This window comes from Nanorana parkeri, unplaced genomic scaffold (assembly GCF_000935625.1).
Source record: "Nanorana parkeri isolate BGI_ZX_2015 unplaced genomic scaffold, ASM93562v1 scaffold582, whole genome shotgun sequence".
NCBI classification, from domain to species: domain Eukaryota; kingdom Metazoa; phylum Chordata; class Amphibia; order Anura; family Dicroglossidae; genus Nanorana; species Nanorana parkeri.
Window position 1 is genome coordinate 240,964 of NW_017306850.1, and position 14,496 is coordinate 255,459.

The following is a 14,496-nucleotide window of genomic DNA, read 5'->3' on the forward strand; positions in this document are numbered from 1 at the left end:
AAGTCCGTGGCCCCCCCCCAACCGGCCCGCCAGTCGCTTACCTCCCCCTTCGACCGGACCGAAAATCAGACGCTCCCAGAGAGCATGGACGAACGCGGACCCGAAGATAACGAAATTCCGGGTGGTGAGTCACAACCCTCATTACAGATAGACTATCAGCGCTTAGCAGCCACAGTGGCTTCCCACCTGAAAACAGAGGTAGCACATATCATTGCAGACTCTCTGCAAACTCATATGGGACCCCTCACAGCAGCGCTGGAGGCCCAGACTCACAGGCTTCAGGCCCTGGAAAGCCGTATGAGCGACTTGGAAGACCAGTCTGCGACTACACATAAAACACTAACAGCGGATGCTCAACTGTTACGCTCTTTGCAAGACAAGGCCGATGATCTTGAAAATAGATCCCGCACGAATAACCTGCGCATCATTGGGATCCCAGAATCGGTAAAACCCAGTGATCTACAACGATTCTGCTCCTCCATAATGCCCCAAGCTCTGGGAATTAGTTCGACCTGCAAAGTAGAACGGGCCCATAGACTGGGGCCCCTAAAGGAATCGGAGACATCTAGGCCTGTTATAGCCAGATTTCTGGATTATTCGGATAAACATTGCATTCTTCAATAATACCGAGCACAGCGCCACCTGGTGGCAGATGGCTACAAGTTGTTATTATTCGCAGACTATTCGGCTGAAATATCTAAAGCGTGCCGCTCCTTTCACGAAGTCTGTCAACAACTGGTCCACAAGCGCATCAAGTTCACTCTGGCCTACCCGGCAGTTCTGCACTTAACGGCTTCAGATGGGAGTCCGTTACAATTTAATTCGGCTACCCACGCCCAAACCTATGTCGATAGACATCTCTCTGAGGTTCCCCTATCTTCTGCCTCCCCGATCAAGAGCCCTCCTCGCAAAAAAAAGACACAAACGCCCACATGACTCCCGATACCTTACAATGTTTGCCTGCTCCGTTGATATGTGCTGAAATGCTGTTGTCGTATTTTACACTACTGACCTCAGTGTTCTATTTAGTGTATCCTAACTACGTATTCTACTACTCCCGCCGACCAGTAAGTGCATGTTTTTGTTTCTTTCACCTTGCTCTTTGCAAGATGGTGAGGCGGTATGCTCCACAGACACTGTTATAGTACCATGTTGGCTTCCCTAGCGAGGGGATTTCCCCCCTCTGTTGGCCGCCACTCTTATGCACACCGCCATCTGGAAAAAAGGAATTACCTAAACGGACTCCATTGTTCCTTGTTTTTTTTTATGGTTTTCATTCATATTAGTCAGTGACCGAGCTGCAAACGCTCCACCCAACCAAAGTTTTCGAGTGCACCTCGATGCCTGGTCACAAGCCCTTCAAAGGGTATCGTACATTGTTTGTCCTACCTCTAGTCTTTCACATTGTTCTCTTAGATTCGTGGAAATATAACTCAGGATCTAGGCCGGGCACTGGGACACCGACAAGTATCCACCCCCTAATTACGCTTATCCTTACTCATCACATTATACCCCTTCTACTTCTGGAATGGGACCCACCTTGAAAATCTCAACGTGGAATGTCAAAGGACTCAAAACTTTGACATTCTCAAAGGCGCACCTGCAAAAGGCCATTCTGCAGGAACTGTAATCCTTATCAACAAAAATTTGGATTGCTCTCTTCTCTCCCAAAAACATGACGTGGTCGAGGGACTATGGTCCCAAGTCTCATTACAACTGGGCGGAAATATACTGGATATTTGGATTATTTATGGACCAAATTCAGATAACAAGAACTTCTATGATGACCTTCTAACCGGCAGTCCCGCACGACCCCAAACACGTATGTCCTCATGGGGGGAGATTTTAATGCTGTCCCTGCCACTCTGGAAGACCGCTCTTGGACCAAATCCCGCCCCTCTCAATCCACTTTCTTCAAGATCGGAACCTATTACACGTCTCAGGCAGCAGGACTCGTGGATATTTGACGTTTTCTACACCCCATGGACAGGGAATACACCCAATTCTCACATGCCCATGACTCCCTCTCCCGATTGGACTATTTTTTCACATCGTCCAACCTAATTTCCAAAACCTCCTCAGTGAAGATTGAAGACCTGGTTATCTCAGACCACTCCCCAGTGTTGCTTTCACTGCATGATTTGGGACAATCCACACGTCCTTTGGTGTGGCGCTTTCCCTCCTACCTGGCCTCCCATGACACCTTTCAAAGTCAACTAGCCTCTTGGTGGACTGATTATGTGCATAATAATGCTTTACATGTGGGCACTCCTGTTTTATTTTGGGAGGCGGCAAAGGCGGTTTTGCGAGGCAAGGTGCTAGCTTATGCCACCTCTCAAAAGAAGTTAACGAGACAAAGGTATGTCAAGGCTTGCACGGCCAGAGAGGCATATTTATCTTACAAACAAAATATTAGTCCCGTAAACAGAACTTTATGGATCCAGGCCAAGCAAACCTGTGACCACTGGATATTGCAATATGATCTCCAAATTCGCTCCCATAAAGAACTAGAATATTTTAAATTCGGAAATAACCCCAGGGAAATTATTAGCAAATCTGGTCCGAGGGAGATCTACCCCCGATCATATACTCAGCCTACTCAACTCCAATGGAGTCTCTTCCCTGGATCCGACCAAAGTTTGTGAGATTTTTAAAGATTACTATCAGTCACTGTACTCAGCGGGTGTAGATAATACCCCCCTGGAATCTTCCTTCCTTGATACGATTACACTGCCCTCCCTCTCCCCAACTGACATATAGGCCCTAAATGCCGCAATCACTCTGCAAGAGGTGCAATCGATGATTAAACTCTCAGCTAATTCTAAGGCTCCAGGCCTGCTACCCGGAAACATTTAGTGCAGCATATGTTCGTTTGGTACCCAAAAAAGGAAAGGATCCGGCCCTTCCGGGATCCTACCGCCCTATATCACTCCTAAATTTTGATGCCAAGTTACTTTCCAAAATTCTGGCTAATAGATTGGCCGTCGTGCGGCCTACTCTCATATCACCAGATCAAGCTGGTTTCGTGAAAGGACGTTCTGCCGTGCTGAACATACGGAAAATTATTACTGCTCGGGAGGGCACGCGTTTGTCGGGCCCTTCCCATCATCCACTGGCACTATTGGCACTGGATGCGGAGAAGGCCTTCGACAACGTGAATTGGTCCTGGCTTCAATTGGTAATGAAAAGGTTTGGTTTCTCTGGCACATTTCAGAATTACATCCTTACTATGTATAGCTCTCCTACTGCGCAGATTTATACTTCCTCAGCCCTGTCCAACCCTTTCCGCCTTTACAAAGGCACTCGCCAGGGATGCCCCCTCCCCCCGCTATTGTTTAATATTGCGTTGTCCCACTCCCTCACCTCTACTAATTTGTTTAACGGCTACCAATCTGGTCCTTTTAACATCAAATTAGCCATGTTTGCTGATGACATTCTGTTATTTTTATCTGACCCATTGACCCAATTACCACTCATCCTGAATCACATAGAAATGTATGGCTTCTTCTCTGGCCTGAAGATAAATGTAGATAAAAGCGAAATCATGCCACTAACACACGACCAATCCTTTTTGCAGGCCCTCTCTTCTGCCCACCCCTCTTTGCAGATCCAAAAACAATACCTGACATACCTAGGTATCTGCATCCCACGTTCAGCCAGGGACATGTATTCCCTGAACTACAAACCCATCATCCAAAAGGTGTCACAAGAATTAAAAACTTGGCAAGATTATCCCATTATCCCATCTCTCTCCTAGGCAGACGTCACTTGATCAAAATGGTCAGTTTCGCTAGGTTACTTTATCCCTGCCAAACTTTGCCCCTTCTTCTTAAACATAAATATATTACCTTCTTACACAAAGCCTTTTCAACTTTTATATGGCAAGGAAAGAAACCAAGGGTGGCCCTAAGGAAGCTACAACAACCTTCTCGGTGCATGGGAACTAACCTACCCAACCTCCGGTTATACAACCTAGCCAGCCTTTTCCGCCATGTACGGGACTGGCTACATGATACCTCCTATTATACTGACATCTCACTTGAGAATCACCTAGTTGCACTGTGGTCCCTCTCAGGAATTTTACATACTCCTATATTCTTAATTTCCCCCACTATTAAAAATAACATCCTATTTAGAGATACTGTATTGGCATGGAGAGAGACTAGGAAAATCACCACCGACAACTTCCAATACATTCAGATTAGACATTTCTTATCTCATCATGTCACCACACCCTGGGAGGAAGTCGTTCACTCACCTATAGCCCCGTTGCTCTCCTCCCCCACCACTAGAATGTCAATCTCCTTCCTCACACAAGCCCTCACAAACTGTACCGACGGCATCTCCACCCATACACCATCCCACCTTCGTAGATGGGCGAAATTTTTACACATCACCATAGAGAACGCAGCATCTCTTATTGAGCGTGGCTGGCTACAGGTCAGAAAAGCTATTATATGTGAATCATGGCGGGAGATATACTTCAAAACAGCCCACAAAGCATACCACTCGTTCAACATCCCTGTCAGACAAGGCCCCTCCACCTGGTTGACCACTTGCCCTAAATGCTCTCTCCCCCTGCCCGACCTAACACATTTACTATGGTCCTGCCCTACTATACAATCATTTTGGATCAATGTCCTTACCTTTATGGACATGCACTCTGGGAGACAGTCCCCCTTGTCCCCAGCCCTATGTTTATTTCATGCCTTCCTCCCAAACACTAACGACATATCAAACACTCCAACACGATGGGAACACTTATGCCCGCTGACTGCCAAGAAAGCAATTCTGAGTAAATGGATACTACCTGATACCCCCACGATCATTTCCTTTCGGACATTATTACTCCGAATCATGTGGTTAGATAAACTAGACACCAGATTTAACCAGGCCTGTACCCAGACATTTTTTGACACTTGGAAATCTTTCATCTTAGCTGAACTGTCACCTGCCCAATTGATCGACCTGATGTCCATATTCCGACTGTCCAAATAGTATCTTGAAGCCAAACTGACTGGCACTTTGGGGGCCTAGATGTCCTTTGACCCACTCCCCATACTTCCCCTTCATCCAAATATTCTTCATCACCATACCAGCTACCCATTTCCTGCGAACCCTCACATTTCTTACATAACCCTGCTCACATTGACCCTCAGTACGTTCCTGAGTACCAACTCACCCCTCTAGTTCCATACATTTGTACTGGAGTAGAATTTACTCTTTATTGCTGTTTATACATGGTTTATGTTAAAATCACTGTCTTGTTTGTACACATTGATTGATGTTTACTCATTGCTGTTGCTGTATACCCTGGAGACTGAAAGCCGTAGCCTTTCCAACCCTGATATTATAAGAAATGTTGTCTGGCTATATATCTCCCGGGGGGTACTCTGCTCCATGTCGTATTACTACTTTAGAGCAGAAAATGGGAGAATTTATAATTGAAGCTGAATCCCTTCATTACATTTGGATCATAAGGACATATTTATAAATCTGACATTCACCAAACTTACACTGCAGTTGAAATTTTCAGGTGCACGTGTTTTAACCCTTTCGCTGCCAAGCCCTCCGGAACATTTTTCAAATCAGCTGGCCACACCATTTTTGCAATTTTTCCTATTGATTTGATTTTCAACTGCTGTGTTGCTAGCATTTGTAAAAGACCCCCCAAATCATATATTTTCTGAAAGCGCAGGCCTGGTAGAATGAAAAGATGGCGATACTAAATTTGTAGGCCCTGCGGTAATTGCGCAAATGTTTCTCAAATTAATATTAAACCGATAAAAATACACAATTCAATTGATAAAGCACACTAAAATCAGTATGAGTGCACAAAAAAATGTTATGACTAAATCTAGAAGATAAAACTGTATTGAGTTAATAATTAACAAATATTTTCAAATTTGTAATTGGGCCTTTTTGCGAAAAGGTAAAAAAATGTAGGTACGCAAAACTGTAAATAAGCGACTTATGTTAAAAATTGTTTTTACGCTGTGTTGGTGTTTGTGTTGTGATAAAATGATACAGGCGTATATTTAATTGCAACACAATGTATCACAACGCATGGCAATGCGTCACAAAGCTTTGCCATGCACTGCCACAGTTAATTTAAGGTTTTAAAAAAAATTATGGACTGCGATGCTTTCTAACAACGCACTGCAGCGCATGTGCATGGCATACACCACAATATGTGTATATTATGTCGGGGGAGGGAGGGGTTGTGCTTTTTTCTATTAGTTTTTTAGTTGTTTTTTTTTACACATTTTTAATTTATTTTTAAATTATTATTATATTTTTTTAAATTGTAATTAAAAAAAAAATGTTTATCTTTTTTTTACTGTTGGGGGGGGGGGTGGCTACGGTGAAATATCTGGGGTCTAAACAGACCCCTGACATTTCCCTTTTGAAACAGAAAAAGAAATTGAGAACACAGAGTCCTCAATTTCTTTTTCTGCAGCCTCAGCACTCAATGAATGGGAAGCACTCAGTACAGAGGCTTCCCATTCATTCAGAAACTAATGATAGTAAATATTTTTACTATCACCAGTTTATGAATGGGGAGAAGCCTCTGTACTGAGTGCTACTCCCCATTCATACATTCTTGAATGAACAGGCTGTGATGTAAATCACAGCCTGTACATTCATAACTGGGGACACAAGCGACCATGAGCTTATAGCAGAACTGTAAATGCCACCGACGTAAGGCATACTGAGCTGGCCAGCCGGGAACACTTTTGTTCCGCCGTGTGCCTTACGGCGGTGGCAGCGAAAGGGTTAAAAGATTGTTTGACCACCAGTAATTGTTTGGTGAAAGTTCCATTTACTGCTTTGTAAATATGCCCCGATCTGTGTCACTGCTCCTGCTTAGCACTGCCTTGCTGAGCTACAAAAATGAATAAATGTTCTGTTCCGTACCCGTCTCAGTGCAGCATATTTCTTTTCGTTTTCTAGAACAAGCACAACTTTCCTAATTTCGGCTGCTTGTTTATGCTTTCAGGCAACCTTTCGCTGCTAAAACTGCATCAATACAATCATGCTAGTTTTACACATATTATAGTACATACAATTCTTAGAGTATGCTAACCTTTCCTTAAATATATACTTACATTTCCTGAAATGTCAGTCTGGGAACTAACATTTCGGCACAAAGATAGACAGGAGCTAGCCAAAGAAGTCTCACTGGTCCAGAGGTCTGACTGAGATCCTTTTTCAATGACAAAACAATTTTTCAACTTGGCAAGACTCTGTGGATAAAATAAATAAATAATATATATATATCTTAAACAAACTTTACTTTCGGGTAGCATCATGCCGGTATGTGAAACAGTGCCAAATATAATACAAGCAAACAGGCAGAGATGCATCTTAATCTTATTCAATAAAATTGAATAAACACAAACTAAATTAACATATTATAGCCACAAAAGCATAAATAACTAAGATTACTGAAATAGCAGAACAAAAAATGTTCAGTGCAAAAGATTTACTTGAATATTTATGTTTTTTGGGGTAATTTATGTGGATGCTATCGGTTTAGGGGCTGAGCTAGCTTAAGGATCAGGGATTAGAGTGTAGTTAAGAGTATAATGTCCTCAAACCATTTGCTTGTGCTCAATGAGGACTTTGCATTCTATAATCCAGGCTGCATATGGGCCTTTATATTTCTACAGGTCATTAAAAATAAGCATCATCAACAATGTAAGCCACTTGGCAGCAATCTAAGGTTGCTTCCTGCACTTTAATAAAGTACAGTGTAAATTAAGCCTATTAAACTCACTGAAAATTCCATTTAAGTAGTAAAATGTAGTATAGGGTGGAAAGTGACATTATTACACTGAGTAGCATGATCATGTTGGCATATGATGTCTGGTGACATAATTCACTATAATTATGATGGCATAAATTCACAATCACAATGCAGGTAATTAAACAACAACAGCAACAGTGTCGCCAGGGCTTTCAATTGGCCATCATGGGTAGAGGAAGTTCAGCAGCCCAGGTTCCATTCAATCTTGTTACAACTGAAGCAGCTGCACACAAAGTAGTTCTGCAGGAGTGGGGTTGAGACTCCTGCATAATATTCAGATTATTACCTAGTCCGAATAGCAGTGACTAAGGGCATAGTACTTAAACCACAGGCTGATCTCTAAGTTTACAAACAGACCTGACATAGCTGTTTTAAAACAAACCTAAAGTCTAAAAGAAAACAATACATAATACCATGTGTGATGTCAAAAGTAATTATCTACTATTTTTTTTTATTTTATGTCTTTAAATTTGATTCTAATAATATTAATCTGGTCTGAATGATGTTTTGGTGCTGAGAACCATGAAAGTGCAGGTTTTGATGCCCAGAGGCGTTAAAACAGAATGTTTCGGTTAAATAAACAATTTTGTCATGTAACACCTCCAGTAAACAGGCCTATGGCACCATGAGATCTTATTGGTCAACCCAAATCTCACCATCTGAGCTGCTTTGGGACACCTCTCCCCCTTTTTTTCTCACATGAGGGAGCCTTTTTGGTCACCATCATCTCAACCTAGAGAATTTTGTAGTTGGCTGATCTTTCCTGCCACTTTTTCTTCCAAATCATAAGAATACATTTGTCTGCCACTATCCCTACCCCTCCTTCCATTTCAAGATAGTTTCTGCCTTTTACATTAAAAAGAACATTGGTTTGCCTTTTCCTTCATCTGCCTCCGAAACCCTGAATGTGGCATGGGCCCTTAAGTTCTACATTGATTTTAGGGTCCATTTTCATAAGTCTGGTGTTCTTTTTTTCATTCCTGATGGTTCCTTCAAGTACACCCTGTATCTAGAGCAAACATTAGGTGATGGAATCACAAGCCTTCCCAGGGTCAGGACCCGTCTTTTCCAGACACTGCTCATTTCAATTGCACAGTTGCTGTATTCTGGGCCTTTAGCACAAGGCTTCTGTTGCCCAGATCTGTAAGGCCATTAAATGGTCATCCAGCTATATGCTTACTAATGTTTATAACATTAATGGTTTCATTGTGTGAAGTACAGTAGCTCTCATTACTCCCTTTGATGTCTTCACCAGGCTGGTAAAATTCTTATGGAACTCCAGGGAGTGTGTCGGCAGGTTTCCCTATGTCAGATCCAACTGAAAAAGACACACCCCATAACTACATCTCCCAAGTGTGCTTTCCCTACACAGTCTATGGGCAGGGAAGGTTATGTCTCTCTCAAGCCTACGGGGTAAATTCTTTATAAATATGCCCCTAAGTAAGCGTAGAAATTTCAATAAAAAGACCAAAACAAACATCACGTGAGCAAGAAGAAAGCCCCTGCTAGAATGGCCACAATTTTTTTTTTCAATAAATCTGTCACTTTGATGCAGAAATGTGTTTTCTACATAATTCATGTTTTACCTGTATTAGCTCCTGTTTCTCTCTTTCTCCTGAGCTGATCGCTTTTTTGATAGCTTTCATTTCATTCAAAATAGCTTGAGCTTCATCAAGTTTAAAACCACCATGGTTTCCTGACATTTTCAGGTCAATCCTGTATTTGTAAAGATAAAGGAAACAAAACAAAGTTTTTAGAGCAAGTATGTCCAAGCCCACCCATGTGGTGAATGGACATACACAAAATAGTCCAAAATTGTGAAGTAAAATCAAGTAAATAAACTTGCTTCAAAAAATTATAAAAAACTGAAAAGTGGTGCGTGCATATGTATTCACCCCCTTCTCTATGAGAACGTAATCTCATAGAATACGTAATCTCAGTATATATACACCTGTTCTGAAAGGTCCCAGAGTCTGCAACACCACTGAGCAATGGGCACCACCAAGCAAGTGGCACCATGAAGACTAAGGAGCTCTCCAAACAGGCCAGGAACAATGCTGTGGAGAAGTGCAGATCATGGTTGGGTTAAAAAAAATATATCCGAAACTTTAAACATCCCACGGAGCACCAATAAATCCATTATTACAAAATGGAATAAGTATGGCACCACAGCAAACCTGCAAAGAAAGGGCTGCCCACCAAACTCATAGACCAGGCACAGAGGGAATTAATCAGAGAGGCAACAAAGAGACTAAAGATAACACTGAGGGAGCTGCAAAGCTCCACAGCAGAGATTGAAGTATCTGTCCATAGGACCACTTTAAGCCATACACTCCACAGAGCTGGCCTTCATGGAAGAATGGCCAGAAAAAAGCCTTTGCTTACAGAAAAAAATAAGCAAAGACATTTGCTGTTCGCCAAAAGGCATGTGGGAGACTCCCCTAGTGTATGGTAGAAGGTACTCTGTTCAAATGAAACTAAAACTGAGCTTTTTGGCCTTCAAGGAAAATGCTATGTCTGAAACAAACCCAAGACCTCTCATCAGCCTGAGAACTCCATCCCCACAGTGAATCATGGTGGTGGTAGCATCATGCTGTGGAGATGTTTTTTTTTATCGACAGCGACTGGCAAACTGCTCAGAATTGAAGGAATGATGAATGGTGCTAAATACAGGAAAAATCTTGAGGGAAAACTGTTTGTCTGCCATGAGATTTGAGACTGGGACGGAGGTTCACCTTTCAGCAGGACAATGACCCTAAGCATACTGCTAAAGCAACACTCAAATAGTTTTGGGCAAAACAGGTATATAACCAACTGCCAACAGTAAAATGATGATGTCTTCCTAGTAGATTACCCCATGTCAGATCAGTGAATCTAAAGGATAACCATTTAGTATCTGGAAAAGGGAGCCACCTAGTACTGCAATTTTTCTTACTTTGCCCCGACATATATATTCTCTGTGCTACTCAGAATAAGCCATCCTAAAAATAGATTATGTCAATATATAAAGTGAATTTGAGTTCATGGATTCTGGACAAAGACTCTAACATCAGCAATTCTCAGACACTTACAGCCTACATTCCTAGGTTGTAAATTGTGGGGGTACCAGACAACGATGAGATAAGGACTGACCATGGTACCAGACTGTGTTAGACTGAGACTGATGAAGATGCCATGTCTCAAGCTTAACAAAGGACAAAAAAAACATTCACCCTGATATTTTTTTTCCTTTCTCATCATTACCACATAGGATAAAGAGCTCACAATAAAAGTTTCCTTGTATACAGTATTATTTTATAGGAATGGTATAACCAATAATTTCAATTGTCTTATTATTATTGTTGCTGTTATTATTATTATTACATGAAGCATCTAAATATTTGCTTAATTGAGTAAATATATATATATATATATATACACTGTATATCATTTTTTTCGTACATTATTGTTGTTTTTATTTTATCTTCAGATTAGCGCAAATAAAGAACTCGTTATTAGTTGGTTTGTGAAAATTAGTGGGAATTAGTAGGGAATGTTCCAGATCCCTGCCTGTTTTCATAAATGAAATACTTTTTTTTTTTTTATCAGAGTAAACGTTCTGACAGTGAGTGGGCATCTAAGTTAGATATAGTGTAATCCCTAACTCGTGTACGTTGCATCTACCTTTTCCCATACACCCCAGTATGTTTATTTATGCCTCTTCATATAGCCTATTGCTATAATAAAACTAATAAAAACTCACTGAAACAGAAAGAGCTAGAAGAAGTCTATAAGAAACATCAAATTCCTGGAAGCAAGCCATATAACCCCCTACTGACAAACTCCCCGGTTAAGTATTCATCAATTTTTTTTCATCATTTTAAAGATATGGGTAAAGGTCTGCTCTAATGCAATGCAGGGACAGCCCACCCCCAGACTGCAGAGTCTTAACGTGGGAGTGGAGAGCCCGGGGGACGGGTATAAACCTTGAACAGGACTGAATCTAGGATTAGTTTGGAATACTTTTAATGATGAGACGGTTCCAGCACTAAGTTCTAGAGATTCAGGATCCTCTTGGATCCCAGTAAGGTAAAAGTTTAGAGGTGTAATCAGATGCAACAGACAGGTGTGGTTTCTCAGATTCATCATCTGTCTTGACAAATTTCATGCTGATAGAATTAGGGTGACTGTGCTACCTGTGTGGATATAAATGGTGGGGTATGTTCCTGACACTCATTAATACTGAAGAAGTGGCTTGGATAAGATACAAAACATCTTCAAAATCGCAACAAATTCAGTTTGTGTCTAGATATTACTAGCTATACTATGACTTGAATAAATGAGACAAGGGTTTACATACACTTTAAATTAGAGTGACTGCACACAGAGTAGAACAGAGAGCAGAAAAAAATTAGGGTCTGAAAGCTAAAACACATGTGGCGCGTAAAACATCCAGACAATGGAGGGAAAACTCCATAGGATGCTCCAGAGCAGGACAGAGAGAAGGTAGAAAGATGGCAACCATGTGAGAACAAAATCTCTTTTTCTGCATCCCGTGTTATAAATGAACAGGAAGCCTCTATATGGAGTGTTCCTGTTCATTCATACATTGTGGAGATAGTATGTTTACCATGTCCATAATCATGAATGAACAGGAAGTGATGTAAATCACTTCCCATTAATTCATAATTGGGGACACAGTAAACATACTATGTCCTCAATTATTTACAAACACTCAGCGGTCACTGATCGCTGAGCGTTTGCACCCTTTCTCCATCCTGACTCGCTTTCACAGGAGGCAGAGCAAACAGTGCAGGGAGGAGAGCTCGATCTCCTCTGACAGCTGACTCCCCCCCCACGCTGCCAGCCTACGACAGCTGACAGCCGGAGGAGAGACGCTGGCCTCTGACATCGCTCTTGTTCCCCAGACCGCTTGGCCTCCTGTGACAGGTTCTCTCCTCCCCGCTGGACGCTGCACTGTGTCAGAGAGGACAAATAGCAGCGCCCAGCGGGGAGGAGAGAAAGCATGGATGCACCACTACTTTTGGAATTTTGCCAAAACTGCTATTTTCGGCCGATATATTTCGGCAGTCGAAATTTCGGTGCATCCCTAGAAAAAAGCCTGCAATTATCTAGAAGTATGTGTTTGTAGAATGTCATTACTAAACATTTCTAAAGGTGTATTTGTTGTTATTTTAAAGATATGGGTAAAGGTCTGCTCTAATGCAATGCAGGGACAGCCCACCCCCAGACTGCAGAGTCTTAACGTGGGAGTGGAGAGCCCGGGGGACGGGTATAAACCTTGAACAGGACTGAATCTAGGATTAGTTTGGAATACTTTTAATGATGAGACGGTTCCAGCACTAAGTTCTAGAGATTCAGGATCCTCTTGGATCCCAGTAAGGTCTGCACAGCCCAATGGACCTAGGCTGACTAAGCTGGAGTTGACAATTCCTACAATTATCTAGCTGTGACCATACCAACAAGGTGAAGTCATGCAGGAGGCACAGATGACCCAGTGAGACTGGACCATCCAGGGCCCTCATACCTAAGGCTGACGCACAATGGCCCATAAGTGAGTCAGCAACAGCAAGTGTCTTGCAGACCAAATGCAGAGCAGAAGTAAATAATGGCCTAGCTTAGGCTCTCAGATAAGCAGTATGCAAGTCAATTAGCAGCATCAAGAGTCCCTGTCACACCACCTGTAGAGAAGGGAGGGTAAAGGCCATGTGCGAATAGGTCACCTTAGGCTGCCACACAAAATACTAATTAAGCGAGACAGAATCTGCAAGGGTAGTGTACAGACCCACCATATAGTGGAAGCAGTTAGGCCATTCATGACCCAAGCCATCATACCAAAAAGTATGAAAGTGAAAACACACTCACAAGGGCAATAATGGAACAACTGCAATGCAGAAGCAGCAATGGGAATTGTGGCCGTGGCCCACTAACAGTGGGCAAGTGAGACATTTCCAGCAAGGGTCACCCATGAACCAACTGCGAAGCCGGCCGAGTTAAAGGCCGTCTGTGAAGGGATCATCCTAGGCCACTCTGCATGCAGTATACTAGTGAGAAATAACCAACTGGGTTACTAACAGACCAACTGCAGAGCAGCAGGAGTCAACAGCTGCACGTGACTAAGTCACCATAAGCCAATACACAAATGGCATACAGGTGACACAGTACCAACACAGGATACTAATAGACCACTAAAAAGCAGTAGGGCTAATGGCTTTGCATGAACAGGTTAACGTTGCGCAAACAGTATACAGTGAAACACTATCAATAAATTTAATTTCAGTTTTCAATCAATAGAGCTGACGTGTGACACCTTTAGTGTCACACATTGGCTGTAATTATGGGGATGAGGGTATTTCACTCCCCCCCATAATTCTCCTTTGAGTAGGGGAATGTTAGAATCTCTGTCAACTTTTTATTGTTGCTGCTGGTGCAGATTTTCCCTCCCCTCCGTTCAGTATTCTTCATACAACTATATAGCCAGGAATGTGTTTACCCCTCTGTACAGTACTCATATATCTTGGTTAAGAGATTCTGTATTAAACAACAGGTAGCTTTAGTCTTTCACTCTGCAGATGCACAAGTGGCCTGTCACTACACACTGGGGATAGAGATGCACAATATCCATATCCTGTGTTGAGGTGACCAAAAGACCCTCCAAGTCTCCTCCTACCCTATATACATTCTGG

General features: G+C 42.3%; 1 protein-coding gene across 2 annotated transcripts in view; it reads right to left on the reverse strand.

Annotated features, from left to right (window-relative positions):
- Positions 1-14,496, reverse strand: part of WWC1 (WW and C2 domain containing 1) — a 134,647-nt gene that overhangs the window by 50,421 nt on the left and 69,730 nt on the right. For both annotated transcript variants that reach the window (XM_018562542.1, XM_018562543.1), the window contains exons 6-7: positions 9,397-9,526; positions 7,110-7,247 (exon numbers count right to left, since the gene is read on the reverse strand). In XM_018562542.1, coding sequence (XP_018418044.1) covers positions 7,110-7,247; positions 9,397-9,526 — 268 coding nt within the window. The remainder of the gene's footprint in view (positions 1-7,109; positions 7,248-9,396; positions 9,527-14,496) is intronic.